At 41.4% G+C, this 17,452-nt stretch overlaps 1 protein-coding gene across 5 annotated transcripts in view; it reads right to left on the reverse strand.

Annotated features, from left to right (window-relative positions):
- The window catches only part of rnf130 (ring finger protein 130), a 53,434-nt gene that overhangs the window by 7,456 nt on the left and 28,526 nt on the right, over window positions 1–17,452 (reverse strand). For all 5 annotated transcript variants that reach the window (XM_084041974.1, XM_084041973.1, XM_084041972.1 and 2 more), the window contains exons 4-6: window positions 17,126–17,376; window positions 14,647–14,718; window positions 7,432–7,514 (exon numbers count right to left, since the gene is read on the reverse strand). In XM_084041974.1, the coding sequence (XP_083898100.1) occupies window positions 7,432–7,514; window positions 14,647–14,718; window positions 17,126–17,376 (406 nt within the window). The remainder of the gene's footprint in view (window positions 1–7,431; window positions 7,515–14,646; window positions 14,719–17,125; window positions 17,377–17,452) is intronic.

Below are 17,452 nucleotides of genomic sequence, written 5' to 3' on the forward strand. Positions count from 1 at the left end.
GACCCGTCAACAAAGTGATTGGTCAAGCTTCACGTGACACATGGCTATAAACACATTATAAACACATATCGATGACAAAATGTATCAAAGGCGCCGCTACCTTCACACAGGGTGTGATTTTTTATATAGGAAACACATTCCCTGTCATTGACGCAGATCTACGCCATTTCAAATCCAACGCTTGCCTGCCATTGACGCAGATCTACGTCTTTAAAAAAAAAAAGTTTTCTTGTGATTACGCTAGAGGGCGCCCTTCGCGCCCTCAAGCCCGCTTATGAAAGAACCCTTGACTGCGAGAGAACGATAGAACCAGAAATGACGTCATCCCAAAAAGTCACTTCATCTACTCCTATGTTATGAGATTTTGAAAAACACATTTAGATTTCTTATTTTTTTGGTGAAAACGAGCCATATTCAACTGCCGATAACAACAGAGCGGACGTTGGCGGTAGAACATTTTTTGTTCAGGTGGATAGACGAGACCCTCCCTCTTCCCCCAGACAGCTTTCGTTTACATCCGTGTCCACATCGTGGCTTCCGTGGGTCTCTGTGGATCGTCAAAATAAGGTAAGAAATGCTGGGAGTGGCGGATGAATTAATGAATTAATACCTGGCAGTGACTGTGTTAAGCATCTCCCCCTTTCTATCTACGTATCTCAGCGCAACAAGTGGAGTGGACACTGGACACACAGTTATGTTTCTCAAATTTGCTCAGTGCTGCTACTACTGGCCAATATCTGATCTCCAAGCAAACGGTCACTGCGTGAGGCGTTGTATGCTTGTAGATCAGATATGTTTGCACAGCATAAGTGAAAGTGCAAGTAAAACAGTGACACTGTGCATGGAGAGAGGGGGGAAGTATTTCAGATCGGATGGATTGAAACAGGGTGAGTAGGGCTTTCTGTCCATGTTGTGTGCGTAATGTGCGCCGTCATCGGCCGACGTTTGCTTTTCGCTTGATATCGTTTGATAGAAGAATAATGAAAACATGATTGATACACCGAATGAATATATAGACACTTCACAGATTATAGATAACTTTGAATTATAACAATCTCTTGAGAATTGACTGCTTAATTAAACTGCCGGTGTCCTTACAACCAAACATTTCTTTTGCGCTTATGATCGATCCTGACCATGTCTTAGTGCTATACTGTGAGTCTTTTTAACTCATATACTGCCTAGAACGACTAAAACGACTTCTGTCCATAAGCCATGCCTGCCAAGAACGACTAAAACGACTTTTTAAAAAAAATTAAAAAATTAAAAATATTTTTTTTTTTTTTTTTTTTTTTTTTAGATTTTTTATTTATTTTTTGACCCAAAGACCAAGGAGATATGATTTTTCGAAGATATAGACTCCCATCCACTTCCTTGTTAACTTAAAACTTAAAAATTCTGTATCTCGGCTCCTGAGTACTTTTTTTTTTCAATGAAAAATCTTGGCGGTGTTCAAACAGGCCAGAAATAATTCTGGCAGTGAATGAGTTAAGTCATGGTACAAAATAGAAGATACCACATAGTGCCCTTGATTAACATATGAACACTCCCCCATGCGTTAAATATTCTGGCGAGCTTTAAGCCTTAAGTGTTTGCGTTAAGCGCGACTTGCAAAATAGGGATTGCACATAAGACGGTGGCGTTATGACTTAATTACCGCATAAGATGTGGAAATAAGACGTGCATAATAGGCCCTATGACTTGTTATGACTGGATTTAAGGTATAAACAAGACACAAATACACTGCAATACAATGCACAGGACAGAATGAGATCTGAAATGTTGCAAGTATATACACAGTACTTCATAAATCATTACCTAATGTAGCTGAATGTAATAGCTTCCCTGGTAAGTGAGTGACACAATAATAACCCATTAGTACTTAATACAATCTCTCTAAAGCATAATACACTTAACAAGGGTAAGTGTACAATGCAAGCACAATGTACTTGCATTTTTACACTTTTGTGAGCACATTTTATGTTATAGCGGTTTCTTAAGTAGAAGACAGTATTTTTCTGTACATAAAATGTATTTTCTTTTTTTTGTCACTTAGAATTTTTATTAAATTTTTTCACATACATACAATGTACAAAAAGAAGAAAATAAAAATGAAATGAAACAAAATGAAAAAAGACCAGGACCCACAAGACATACAAGGACAGAAACTAAAAGAAAAGACAAACAATTCGGAACCAAACACTGATCATGATTGTCCTTTTGTTACTCATGTTACTTCACTTAGATAGTGTTCACGTAGATTAACCATTTTGTCCATTTCTTTTCCATTTGTGCTTCCTGGAGCCTCAGTCGTAGCGTCATGTTTTCCATAACATATATTTCCTCCACTAGATCTTTCCATTGTTTTTTTGTGGGTTTGTCAACATAAAATGTATTTTCATATTATAAATGTACTGAAATAAGTGATTATGAGAACACCATGCAGTATAGAATCATCAAAATATCGTCGGAGCACAGACAAATGAGCATCCATGAAAAATGTGCTTGCTAATATTGCACAAAATAAATCTCCTTTAAGTGCAACTGCAGCAAAGTATGACATGCATATTTAGCTGGCAATATTGTTAAGTGCCTGGATAACGTGGTATTTCCTGGGCAGTAAGCCTCACTGACGATAAAGTGCAATTCAGACCTGGGCCCTGAGTCTCATAGAGTTTATTGCTTTCAAGGCGTGCTTTGAAATAACGGCTACATGAATTAATAATAAGCCTGTTTACAATACAATGTCTGGGAGAGCAGGATAAGCAGAAATAGAAAAAGAGAGAGAGAGAATTGGGGGAATCATGGTTAAACAGTTGGGAGCCTGTGTGTTAACAGACATACCTGTTTATGAATGTATGATATTTCAGAGTGAGACATTCATTATTACCTCTCGGCAAGTCATTTTCAGTATGTAAAACTCACATTTGAAATTTTAGACGTGCATATATATATATTTTTTTTCATAACTCATAACTTATAACCACTCAACATCCATATACAACTGGTGCGTTCTCTCAATTATTTCATCAAAATCTGAACGGGCAACACTTTTCCGAGAGAAAACAGAAATGTATTCGATCCAGTAAATCATCCTATTAACGATGTCAGCAGTGGGGTGACTGTATTTTAACAGCGGGCACCAGACAGCAGCTATAGATCAGTTACAGCCTTTAAACGAGCAAAGAAAAGGAACGCACAGATATCACACTCTGTGTGCTAAACAGGATATGCTATGACCTTGACTTCCTGTTGCCAGAGCTTCAGGGACACCTTCATTCTGCCAAGGGTTAGATTGGTTGTGTGAAGAGACAGAGTGAATGAGAAATAATAGGTGGCAATGTGCCAAGGCACAGTACCACTCAGTTCTGGCACATGTTCAGATTTCTCTAATATCTGATCTGTGCCGAACTGGATTGAACTGCATTGTGCTGGTCCGGACTACGCTATGATAGGCCTGGGGCCAAATAAAGACTCAGACGAATTAAAAATAAATCTCCTGGCCAAGAAGGCCAACGAAAAATTTGAGGTGGATCTCAATGTCAAGTTTTTGTCTCACAGGTTTACTGTAGGCACAGGGACAACCTGCATAGGCTGAATCTGCATAGACCGAAGGCTCACTTGGCCTTCTTATCTTATTCTTTGTTTTTATAGCATGGCGCCGAAGGAGCCAGGCAGCCGTATAGAACAGGATTTGTCTGCATCTCTGTCTGACCCAATCTCTGTATCTCTGTCCCAAAAAGTAGACCAAACACAGCTCAGCTCATGCTGCTAGGCCAATCACAGCTCAGTTTACACTGCTACATGCATACAGCAAACCTCACAGCCCACCATAGACTGTGTCTTGTTCGGTGTTGCGACTAACACGTAACAAAGTAATACATTACTGTAATGCAACTACTTTTTTTTTTACACCAATGCCTACTTGATCAATGATTATTTATGACTACTTTACTCATCTGTAAAGCACTTTGTAATTTCTAAAAGTGCTATAATGATAGCATATTGCTGCTTTAGATTCTGTTTGTTTGACATACTGTAGCATGGTTTGTGCAGATGTAGTTAACCTCTATCCAACAGGTGGGCAGAACACCTTGGAGATGACTGATGTGATGACCTCAGCAGTGGGCCGGCCTTAGCCCTCCTGTTTTAAACGCAAGGCTAGAGAGAACGCGACAGATGGTGCTCGGCTCTGTCGGACAAGGGCAGAGAAGTTAAAGTGTGTCTGTGTGTGTGTGCAGGCGTGTGTAACATAAAGTTCTAGTTGCGCCTGAAGGTCAGTGGCAGCTCTGCGTCTAAAATGAGCCTCTTACTTTGCGAGGTCGTGCCCCCCCTCCTGTGAGAGGAACTGGCCCTCACATGTCTGGGTCTACAGAACCCATCTGTGTTGAGGGAGAGGGAATGTCTGCTTGGGGGTTCGTTATGATACAGTATACCTAGTCTCCACTTCTCTCTGTAAGTACTGACTGCTACAGGTATCACTACCACTTGTAATTCTTCAAAGCTTCAAACTCAATGTAAAAATGTTGTTCAACATTCACACACAGAGCTTTTGAAAGTGAAAAAAATAAAGCCTCCATAATTTACGCAGTGTAAATATTTAAGACCACCAGCTCTCGAATATTAAGTGGAAAGTTCAGAAGAAAATCATGGCAAATCTTTCTTAGTTTATAAACTCTTCTTTAATCCAGTCTACTCCCCTTAGCCCTTCTCTCAAGTTGAAACAGAAAAATGCATTAATAAAAGGTGCTCAAGGTCTGTAATAGTATCACAGATAATAACAGAAAAGTCTGTCTGAGCTATATAACAAACAGTTGTTAAGAAAAGTTTAATCCATCCTGTCTGACAGCACACACTCCCTGCACCCAAAGGTTCAGATTTGCCTTTGGCTTCCCCTTTCATATACCCATTAGCCAAAATCAACAGATATAAATACTCCTTCATAGCCTCAGCCATTTGACTACTGAACTCTATGAGGAAAAGGCCATATGAGCTTGACCACCCGACCATGTCGTCTGGTAGGGATGTCTTTAAGTTAATAACCTTTAAAAATGTAACTTTTTATATTCTAAATATTGTATTAAATATTTTATTGTAATAGTAGAAAGACAATAATATACATTACATTATAATTGTCTTGGATGTTTTGCATGACAATTTTTACTGTGAAACTGCTTTACAACCAATTGCCCTTCTAGGAACAAATACAATTCTTGTGATGTACTGATGAATCGCAACAGTATGTGGGGGAATATAACAATGTGTGGACTTTTACTTTTATCTTTAGACAAATAAAATTCCACCTTACCTTAATGTACTGCAGTTGTCTCCCCTTCATAACTAAAGTGTATTTAATAGGCTAGCTTTCATCTAGATTTACATGAAAAAAGCTTATAGGCCATAATATTTTGGTTACTTATATTGTATACCTCTTCTCTCGACAATCTTTTTTACACATCCTTTCTGCAGCCAAGAGATGTAATGTATGTTTTTCTTGTACATGTATTTATGCTAATCATCTAACTAGGGTTGACTGCTCATCCCCCTTCACTGACGTTTGCTTGTAATAGGTTAAAACTGGTGAAAAATACTGAAATACATTTAAATATAATTTGTGGCGCATCTGTGGCATGTCCTTTGACATTTTAACTGAAGGACATTGTTCTGGTATTAAATCATGTCACCATTTCCAGGTTGGGGTAGGTCTAGTTTGATAGGCTGGCAAATAATCTGGCCCTGTGGAGAGAGCCATTTTCACTATAGAGACCATTACTGTTGAGGCAGAAATGCATTAAAGGATGCATATGGTCATTTAGAGTCCGTCTCAGCCATTAACAGTGCAGAGTCAGACAATACTAGGGAATGGACGTTACAAGATTCCAGGAATCCTACACCAGGGACAGACTTTCTGTTATGCATCAATTATCTACAACACAGCCAAATTCACGTGTATTATTAGAATCATTGCATATCAAGTGTTTTTCCACTGTGACTCAGTGACACCACAATGAAGAGCAGCAGGAGAGGAGACAACCTGATCTCCTGCATGCTGGCTCACAGCGAGGAGGACAGGAGGAGAACAGGGAGGGTGCACGGCGGTGACAGATGAGAGTGGACATGTCTTCAGACAGAACACGTCAAGTAGGGATACGTCAGAACAGTAGAGAGAGGCCATTCATGACAGAGAAGGAGAGGGAAGGACGGAAGCAGGGCCAAAGCAGAGGTAGGGAATCAGGGGATGGAGAGAAGAAGCTGGGGGGGGGGGGAGGAGGGAGGGAGGGTGTGGGAGGGAGAGAAGGGCGGAGGGAGAGTGGTATGCGTTGATCCTAGATGGATGGAGGGAGAGGTTACTAGTCTGAGTGAAAAATGTAAATTAAATACTGAGCTTTTGGAAATGGGCACTATTTGTGTCATGACTAAAGGGATTCAACAAAATGAAAATGAAGTAGAGAATTTCTGAAAAGACAGGCAGTAGCTGAATGATTAAGTCAGGCTATCCGTTTATTTGTGAAACGGGTTCTTTCTGGGTTATTCAATGTGTAACTCATCTGTAATGTAATGTGTGATACACTCAGACAAAAGCATGCACGCACGACTCACACACACGCACACGACTGGAGTCACCCACGTGTCTTGAGAGGTTGTTCTTTGAAATGATTACACAGAGGATTATACAATCAAAACAGTAAAACAACCAAATTTACGCACATACACAGTATGTACACTTAACAGGTGCTTTTTTCAATTTCCTGAAAAGTAACAGTTTAGGACATACCCAACGATATTTGCTAGCTATATCCACTGTGTTGACCTTTATAATAGCCATCTCTGGTGTCAACTAATGGCCAGACCGCACCAATGCAACTAGTCGCAACTCCCTGCAACAAAACAGTTTTAAGGCCAGTCCACACCATTGCAACTCCTTCCATTGGGAATAATGGTTGCAGGGAGTTGCAAGGAGTTGCATTGGTGTGGACTGGCCTTTAGAATGGAAAGAACTTGCTAATGCTAACAGCCGTAAAGAGAATAGGCAATCAGACTTTCAAACGGTGGCATCCTCGTTACCAGTTAATTTATCTATAGCTCCGCTTGGTTGGCTTGGCAGCAGGTGTGAACTGGAAACACATATGACACCTTCACATAATGTATGTGTTTCCAGTTCAAATCTGCTGCCAAGTCAAACAAACAAAGCTATGGGATCAATGAACTGGAACACCAAACGGGTGCGCCACCTTCTGATAAACCTGGGACTACAGTTGTGCACACAGCCGATTGCGAATAAGTTGAGCCAACTTCCTTGAAGGCCAATGTGGTTTAAGATCTACAGAATCTTGAATATCCTAAGCTATTAATTTGACCCGCCAACAACAATTCATTTAAATGACGAAAGTGAGTTTGAATATGCAATTAATACATATATTGTAGCCTTACTTGCAGGGCAGGATGCGGACCACATCATTAAGCTGGTAGCCCTCAATACAGACCGCACAGTGGTTGAAGTCAGGGTCGGTCTCCTAAAACACACACACACACACACACACACACACACACACACACACACACACACACACACACACACACACACACACACACACACACACACACACACACACACACACACACACACACACACACACACACACACACACACACACACACACACACACACACACACGAGAGAGGAAGAAACCATGAGTTGCCACGTCACAGTGTCAGGAGGAATGGGTGAGTGAGGGCTATTTCTAATATTTACATCTTGTTTTAATATTTTATAGCATTGTTTTTAATTAATGTATTATAATTATTTTAGCTTGTATTGTTCTTTTGGTGAAACACACATTAAGCTTATGTTAAATACTGAGCTCTGACAAGGTGATCATCCAAATACATCTGTTAAGTACATGCAGAGCAGGGTCTAAGCTTGTGGTTTGGATAACAGATGGAGATAACAGATAACAAGCAGTTATCGCAAACTGACAAGCCGCAAAGCCTATGTCTAACTGTTCAAACTGAAAGAACAACCCTTTCTCTCTTCCACTTTATTAATAATAATAAGAATAAATAAGATTTATATATAGCTTTTCTAGATACTCAAAGTCACTATAGAGAAGCAATATAAAAACAACTTTATTAGAAAGAATGAGCTAAAAGGTTAAACTAAAAGAAAGGTAAGGCTGGTCACATTAAGTCCGAGATCGACATTGGAGAAACGCCATTCCCACGTGGATCCCAATATCCACAAAATCCATTTTATTTTATGTTTGGAACACAGTTCATATATATATATATATATATATATATATATATATATATATATATATATATATATATATATATATATATATATATATATATATATATATACATATATATATATATATATATATATATATAAAACATGTAAATAAATGTTAAAAACTAGAAAATGTGCTCCTCGGAGCAAAAGTCTCCGCCAGCAGACCCACATTGGTGAGGAGTTTTGGTAAGGAATTTATTCCAAGATTGGAACTTTTTCTGCTAATATCTCCTGACTAAATGTTAGCTTGGCTGATGGCACTGATGTCACTTCGAAACATGCAATGCAATGTTTCGAAGTGACTCACCTATTTATAGGTATGTATTTCGTCATGCGTCTCGCTAGCCAATCAAAGCACACCCTTTCAACATATTGTCACGTGTCACGTGAAGCTTGACCAATGTTAGCTTGGTGGAACCAAAGGAAATCAAACGAAAACATACTCTCCACCATGCCTTCGGCCTGGCGGAGACAAAAAGTATAAAATGCATGTGGAAAACAAATATGTGGATATTGGGGTCCACATGGGAACGGCGTGGCTCCAATGTGGTTCTCAGACTCCATGTGACTCATTAGTCATCTATAACGTCACTCGTCTCTATGAAATATCTATCACGTATGACGCATGACTATGCATGATCACAGCCCTGTTGACTTACATTAAAAAATTGAAGTTTAATATTTCAAAAAGAATAAAACATATTGAGTGGATAAACTTCCGTGGCCTACTGGCAGTGTACATAAGGAATTTGGAGCTGATCAGTCCAGATTAGCTCCAGACATGGACAGACAGACACACTCGCCTCTGAGGAGCCACGCAGTACAAAAAAATGTTTTGAATGGGAACATTTCTTCATGACACAGGGGTGTGGTTTTGACGTCAGGACTTCAGTACTGTATAATCTCCTTCCCTTCCTCGATATTTCCCTTCCTATCTATATAACCTGTGCATTGATTACATTACAGAATGAAGTGCATTGATGAGACATTTTGTCTCAAGATATTTTGGATGCCTGTTCGGTACCGAGATTGGGAACTTCTGGGCGTCAGCAGCCTTCACTGTGGCATGCGTCACAGCAGGAGGTGGCGTGTGGCCAAGACTAGGCTGTACATCATGTCAGAAACAAGACAAGCACACTGCGGGGGGGCGCCGGGAGGGAGGGATTGATGGAGGTAAGGCAAAGGACGAGAGAGAGGACAACAGAGACAGAGAGAAAAAAAAGAGGGAGACAGAGTGGTGGAGAGACAGAGAGAAAGTCAGGGAGATGAGAGTAATGGTGAGATAATAGTTGGCGAGAGAGACGCATAGAAAAGAGAGAATGACTAAGACGTGGTTGAGGGCACTGTAGGTGGCCGGATGGAGAGATGTGAGGAAGCAGGAAAACCGGGAGGGAGGACTCAGAGAAAGGGTACAGTAGTGTGAGTGATGGAGATAAAGAAAATAGGAGAGGAAGAGGCTAATAGGGAGAGCATGAGAGAGATGAAAGGGACAGAGGAAGAGAGCAATACAAATGTGGATAAAGCAACACCATGCAGGGAGTGAAAGCGGCAAGTGACCAAGTCATTTTGGACAGAAAGCAAGCAAGAAAACAAGAAAGCAAGAAAGCAAGAAAGAAAGCAAGAAAGAAAGCAAGAAAGAAAGCAAGAAAGAAAGAAACCGGGAAAGAGGAGTGAAGGGAGAGAAGGATGCAGTGAATCAATGTTGAGTTATTTATGGATGCTGCCTATCCGTCTCTCCTGACAGAGGAGAAGCTACCTCAGAGGCAAGGACATACCAGCACCCGCTGCACTCCCACCCCCCGCCAGGGGACTGAATTAGCTGGCTCCCCATGGCGGGGGCACGATCAATACCTCAGGACCACCCCCTGCTACAGGACACACAACCAATCTCCTCCGCATTTCCTGCCCCCCCCCCCCCCCCTCCCATTCATTACACCAAGTGACATATTACACCTTGGATGACTCCCTTTAGGACCCTGAGTGGGATCAGGGCCTTGGGTCGGGCTGGGCGGTGGGGGTGGCTGTGACTCAGTTTCCTGTCCCCGCTGGGTTACTGCAAATGGCTGCCTTATTAAATATGAATGTTGTTCCCTACGATACAGAGTGAGGACAGGGATTACAGCAAGCAGAATGAGTCTAGAGTGAATCCAGGGATGAAATAAAAGCGAATGTGTGTAGTGCACATCAGAACAAGGAGAGTGTTAACCCTGCTCTCTACAGACTGAGCAGGGAGCTGAGGAGAGAACCTGAAGCACTGTGCTAGGTGGTAAAGGAGATTTGAAAGCATCCAGCCATGTTATACATGTCAAGACCCCAATCTTTGGGCTCTCGCCCAGACCTAATATATATTATGTAATGTAATATTATTACATTATTACAAAACGTAATGTATTTGGCTACTGGTTTGACCAACTATATGGTCACTCATTTGACTGGTGTATATGTAGCATCTGATAGGGAGAAGTTTAATTAGGAGCTGAACATCGACCATGTTGATCAAGATGATGTTGATAGTAAAAGCCTAATGTCCTCCGCGTCATCACTGCCCATACCCTAGGTGGGGTTGGTGAAAGGGCCTTTCTGTGTGGAGTTTGCATGTTCTCCCCGTGTCTCCTAGGGTAGTTAATACCCTCACAAAAACACGCAGTAATCCTGGTCACTATACTGCCTCCCCCTGGTCAGCCAGGGCACCTGATGGAGGGGAAAGGAACTGGTTGGAATAACGTGTTCCTTCCACGCGCTACGTCTAACCAGGGAACCTCCCCCCTGTCGGGTGATAAGAAGCGGCCTGCTTGCTCCTCAATGCATTGAAGGAGGCATGAGCTTCAGCTTGGGCTCTCCCTAGGCTGGCAGAGGGAGAGTAGCGCCCAGGATTACATAGGCAATTGGCACTGGGTGAAAAAATATGGGTTACAAAATCGTGGGATAAAAATTATTTAAAAAAAAGGCTAATGTCCTGCATGCTGGGAGGATATAGGTGACCTTGGTAGTTGGTAGCAGTTGAAGCAAGTTCAACAACAGACATAAAGACAAGAGCTCATGCAGCCAACAGAGACAGAACAGCGTTCAGACTGCTTAATCAGTTGAAGTGTAGGCCTACAATACAGGCCTTCAAACTGAAAAGGTTACTGAAACAAAGAAAGGGTACTGTAAGCATATTGGCCATGGAGTTTCATACCATATCTGGATAGCATCTGATATAATACAATTAACTATCCATGTCACTTTCCTGCACAATAAACCAGGTTTGTTCTCATTACATCAATTTGTGACAGTGTAGCCCTCAATCTTTGAACAATGTTAGATTTTGTCACATGGCTCAAGACCTCATCCATGAAGTTACAGATAAATTGATAGTAACATTTTGCAAAATATGGTCATAATTATTAGTCTTGATCATTTGGGAACTTTAACATTATGCCCACATTCTTGGTGATAGATTATACATTGATACTCATGCCTTTGATACATTTATATCTATTAATAGTTCATACAATATGTTAATTCCGGTCGGTCCAAGTGCAGATGGCCAAGCCAGACTTCTATTTGGTATTTTTAATCTTATTTTCTTTCTTTTTAATGTTATTACATTTTCTTTTATTGACTATTATATACTATTAGTATATATACTCTATCTGTCCTGCCTTTCATGCCTACGGCTGAATATTCCCCACAGGATCAATAAAGTTCCATCTATCTATCTGTATGCCAATACAATGTACTATGATGATTGGTAAATGTAGAATCATACTGTATGATCCCTCCTCTCATTCTTTCTCTCTCTCCTCCTTCCTGAGATCGAACCCCACAGCTCTGTGTGGTCAATCACTCCCAGCAGACCTCCTCTAGATGGAAGGATTCAATTTCTGTGGCGCTCTCCGAGGCCCATGTTTTATTCATGGCTGGAGATGCTGTGACCTTGACCAGGCTCCGCTTGAGGGATGGACTGGCGATCAGAGCAGGACCCTCCTTTTCTGTCTCCACTCCAACCAACAAATGAACTAATACACTAATACTCACTGGTAGCTATAGCTTTAGTTTTATTATGCAGCGCCCTACTGAGTATATGGAATAATTTACCCAGCAGGTATTAAGAGATAATATTAATGATAAATGTTGGATGTTGTCCACAGCCTCTGGCTATTACATGACACATATCCCCATGGTATATCTAAATAATTCTATGTGCATCTGTGTGCTTGATCAATATGGCCATTCGTGTCATTACAAACAGTTCCCTTTAGACACACTCGGGGTCATCTCCCATGACCTCTCAAGCACTCCAATCAATCCTCTGGTACAGTAAATGGACAGCGTTTAGGGTGCCATCTGTGGAAATAGTTCGCAAGCTCCCTCGTCTATCACAGTGATGGCCTCATCTGGAGCCCTAAGCCTGCTGTTGCCCGAAGGTGACAACCATAAATAACAAATAAAGCGTTCTGCAGTAAATCGAATGAAAAAATGACATCATCCACATGTCGTTTCCGTCATGGTCACACGCTGCTGTGGGAGAGCAGGACCAGTGAGAGATTTGTGACTGCTACTGTCCGATTCAACCCTCAATCATTGGATGGCAGCATCGGAAGGGTTAAATGTAGAGTACGGAAGCAGGTTGATGACCAGAAAGTCTAAGGTTTGAATCCCCACACTGACTCGGATAATCTGGGTGGTAGAAAAGAATAAGTAACAATTAACAGGTACCATTAAAGTGCCCTTGCGTGAGACACTTTACTCCCAAGCAGAGGTGGAATTAGCTAATAGCTATGTTTCAACCATTATAGAATGAAATTGGCCAAGAGCCTTTTAGTGCAACTGTAGCTACAGTATGCGTGGCATACAAACCAGAGTGTCATGTACAAAGTGCTTTGTCGCACGGAGCCCTGTTTACGGTAGCAGCAGTAGTACAAAGTTGCAATGTACACTACATAAAACATAAACAGTAAACACACATTCACATAACAGAGTTAGAGAGAAATAATAGCACACTAGAAATGTACTTAAAAAAACATTTAGGTAGGAAAGCAGGTGCACAGTCTGGTAGTGTGCCATCAGATCAGACAGTAAACCTTTAAAAGAACTAAGCTTGATCAAGTCCTTAAGCTTCAGATCAGTCTGCAAGTGATTCTAAGTTGCAGGGTCAGTGCACATGAAGGCTTGTTTGCCAAGTTCAGTCGAGCTATAGGGACAGTAAATAACAGGGAGTCGCTTGAACGTACACTGAAGTTACTGGGTTTGTGTGTAATATACCCACAGAGGGTATGCTACACACAAACCAAGCAAACCAAGGAAACCACGGTTGGATTTGTAGATAAATAAGTACCAGTGAGTGAGCCCGCGTGAGGTCAATGAAGACCATCCGACTCTGGCATACAAGGTACAATGGTGAGTGAGAAACCTGCAACGTATCTATCTAGCCAGTGCAAGCATTTGGAAGTGGTATGCATGTAAATCAGCCTCCACCATTTTTTTGGTGGAAGGAAAAGCAGGATTTATTCCTAAAATAAAATCCTAGCTTGAGTTTGAGCATCTTTACCAAATTTTCAATATGACATTTGAATGTTAAATGATCATAAATTAAAATACTTAAGTACTTGCACTGTGAGACTACTTAGTTTGAAACAGGCCAGAAAATCCCTAAATCTGCTCCTTGTCCAAACTGATCTAGATGAGAACCTGATTTATAGTTGGTTGCACACGGTGTCTCGCACTGAAGATAGGTGTCGCACTGAGATGCGTTGTGAGCTTGTAGATCGGCTATTTTCAATGTGCGACACCGGCCCGCAACCAAGTATAAATCACCCTTTAGCGGCTTAGGGGCAGCTTGCATGTGTGAATGAATATCATTCTCCCACCGTCCTTTAGCAGACCTCACAATATTACAACGTCACTATAACGTTGAACTGGAAGTAAATATGGCATAATCCGATAATACTGTTGAAGTGGTATTGTGTTAATGTCCGTGTTTACATTTTATAAGTGCAAAGGTTGACTAAAGCTTTACAGTTATCACGTTTCTGAAAAAGTTGTTTGTTGGGACTGAAAATCCAAAAGGCAACAGACAGAGTACTTCCTGCATCAAACAGAATATCAGAGCGTCATCTAATTTCTCCTGAGTTTGAGAGCTCTTATCAGCACCTTATATTTACTACTGGTGATCATGAAGTATAAAGGCCAACGTGGATGATGGTTAAGCTTTGTATATTAAACACGCAACAAAAAACACATTCTGAACTACATGATAAAAGCCTGAATGTCAATGAGGGTGAAAATCAAACCTTGTTTTTGCTGTATTGTGTTAGAAACGTAAAATTCTGAGAGTTACAGTGTGTGTCCATAATGTATTTTTTTACCTTATCCCCTTTCTTCACTGTCCTCGTTGTTAACTTTCCGATGGCTTTCTTAGCTGCGTCACCAAGCCGGCGCTAAAGCAGGGAGAGAGACGGGAGAGAAAGAGACAATGAGAGAAAGTGAGAGATAATGGAGAGAGAGAGAGGTACTGTAAGGACAGAGAAAAGAGGAGAGAGACACTGTAGTACAGTAGATGAGTGTGAAGAGCAAGCCACTAAGGCCTGAATTAGCAAGAGAAACACTGAAATCTCACTTGGCATAAAGAAACTTTCCCCCTAAAACTCAATCTATCCCTGACCACCCCTCACTCTGTCTATCACTTCTTGTTGCCTATTTTTGCCAATGACCGACTTGATGCCGGCACCGCACTCCCTCGGGTCCTCTGCGATGCGTGGCGAGTTTGAAGTCGATCGGTCGGACGGTTCTTGAGATACAGTACGTGAACTACAGGCACGCACACACTTACGCGTGAGTCGTGTGTGAGTCCTGCGTGTCCTTGTGTCCTGGCGACTGCACCCCACGACTGACACAGCCCTGGATGGGCAACCCGGACTGGCGGGATCTACACTCCAAGATAAGCTCTTTTATAGTTCTTCTTTGCACTCTATTTGCTTCAACATTCACCCTGGCGTTTGTTGACTAGGGTTCATACCATTTACTCTGATCTTGAATTTTGCAAGTCGCTCTGGGTAAAAGTGTCTGCTATATGCCTAATTGTAAATCCATTATAAAATGGGGAAGACAAGGAGGACATAAAGGATGCTCTGTCTATGACTGTAAAGCAGTCTCTGAATAACAGGAAACTTTTGAACCATTCAAAACATGGCACGGCATTCATTTTACAATAATCCTGCATAATTAATTAGGTAAGATTTGTCAAATTAATTCTATTAATAATAACCACCCACGCTGTTATTTGCCGTTGTTTTTGCAGGTGCCATTATTTGACAAACCGGACTGATAACTCGACCTTGAATGTACATGCACGTAGTGTCTGTATTTGTGCTGTGTGATGTATGACACATGTCATTTCCTGTACTTGCCATTCACTAACTAATATTTCACTTTGCTGCCGCTAGTGTAGCTATTGGCTATTCTTAAAATAACACACACACACACACACACACACACACACACACACACACACACACACACACACACACACACACACACACACACACACACACACACACACACACACACACACACACACACACACACACACACACACACACACACGTACGTAACTTTGTACTCACACACAAGCACATACAAACACTTTGTAGTTGTACAACAGAGGTACAGGTACTAAAGATATCATAGTCAGCTTGTTGCAGTGTTGCTGTAGACTGCTACATAATAGCCTTCCATTTGCAGGGAAACCTCTCTCAAACTCCCTTCACTTGACTAACCAGGCTGGTGATGTTGTACCACAAATAGACAGTAGGATGGCCAATATGTATTGCACTGAGCAATTGTAACTGTATTACAGTCATTGCAACTCTGTGCAGAACATTGTAACTGTATTCCAAGGAACTGTAAGGTCCAGCAACACCTTATAAGGTCAGACAGGCATAATGAATCAATCCACAAGTCCCACCACTTGTACCATTACATCAGCATTGAGCACAAATCCCACTGAATTAGATCTGCCAATCCTTGACCACAAGTCAAGGACAGTAGGTTATTGATGTTGCAAACATATACTGTGTGTGCAGTTATTCCACATGCTCTTGAGGTTTTGATTAGGTGTATATTAGCTGGCTGTGTTAACTAGTTATGAGATTGTGATAGATTGTTATATTAACTTGTATAGTTGTGTTAGCTAGTGTGGTATCCATTGGCTGTATACAAACGTTATAATATCATTGACTTCCATTTTCCATTGTATTGGTTTTGAAGCAAAAATATGCATTGCCTGCATAGTAGAATCTGTTTAGAAAACGGCGCTTGCATAGTAGAATGGCTAAGCAGAGACTGGTGAGCAGGAAAGACCACCTATATTGTCTTACATGGATATGAAGCATGCCCACGTCTCACAGACCTAAGAATACCAGCTGTAAACAATATGGCACAATCCTATAAAATATTGTATCAGGCATATTCCATAGTCTGTTTGTCTCATTAATGCAATGCTATTCACTTAATGTCAACATGCATATGGCTAGGTTAGCATGCTGGCATTATCTATCTATCTGTAAATTCACGAAACCTGTGTCTGTGTCTGTTTGTCCCGGGCATAACTCTGGCACTATCCAAACGATCGACTTCATACTTGTCGTGTGTCGCAGATGACCCGGGCGTCAATTTACATCGTTCCCACCTTCCGTGGTCGCTGAGTAGGCCTAGTCCTTCTACTACTAGATAATAAAAAAAAAGATATTGCCTCAAAACCTTGCAATTAACCAATGAACCAAACACCCTGCTGTTACCTGGCTACATTAACAATCTTTTCCCCGGTTGTATTTGTTTGCATGGTACCTGGCTGCGGTCACGTGCACTGGTGTAGCGGATCTTTTGGATGAAGTAGAAGATGAGCCAGGCTGACGAAATAATCATCAGGACGATGAAAGAGATGGACACGAAGACCAGTGAGCCACGGTTGTTGTTCTTGGTCGGCCCACGTTGACCCACCACCACACTGACCAGCACTGTAAGGTTATGGTCCAGGTGGGCCAAGATTTCCTTCCCATATGTTTCTGTTATCATCACAGCAACTGTGTTGCCAGTACCTGGAAGGAGAAAGAGAACGAGCACAGGATTTAGTTGTGACAATGACTAAATCTTTGGGGAAGGGCACAGTGCATA

This window comes from Gymnoscopelus microlampas (assembly GCF_963454915.1).
Source record: "Gymnoscopelus microlampas genome assembly, chromosome: 18".
NCBI lineage: Eukaryota > Metazoa > Chordata > Actinopteri > Myctophiformes > Myctophidae > Gymnoscopelus > Gymnoscopelus microlampas.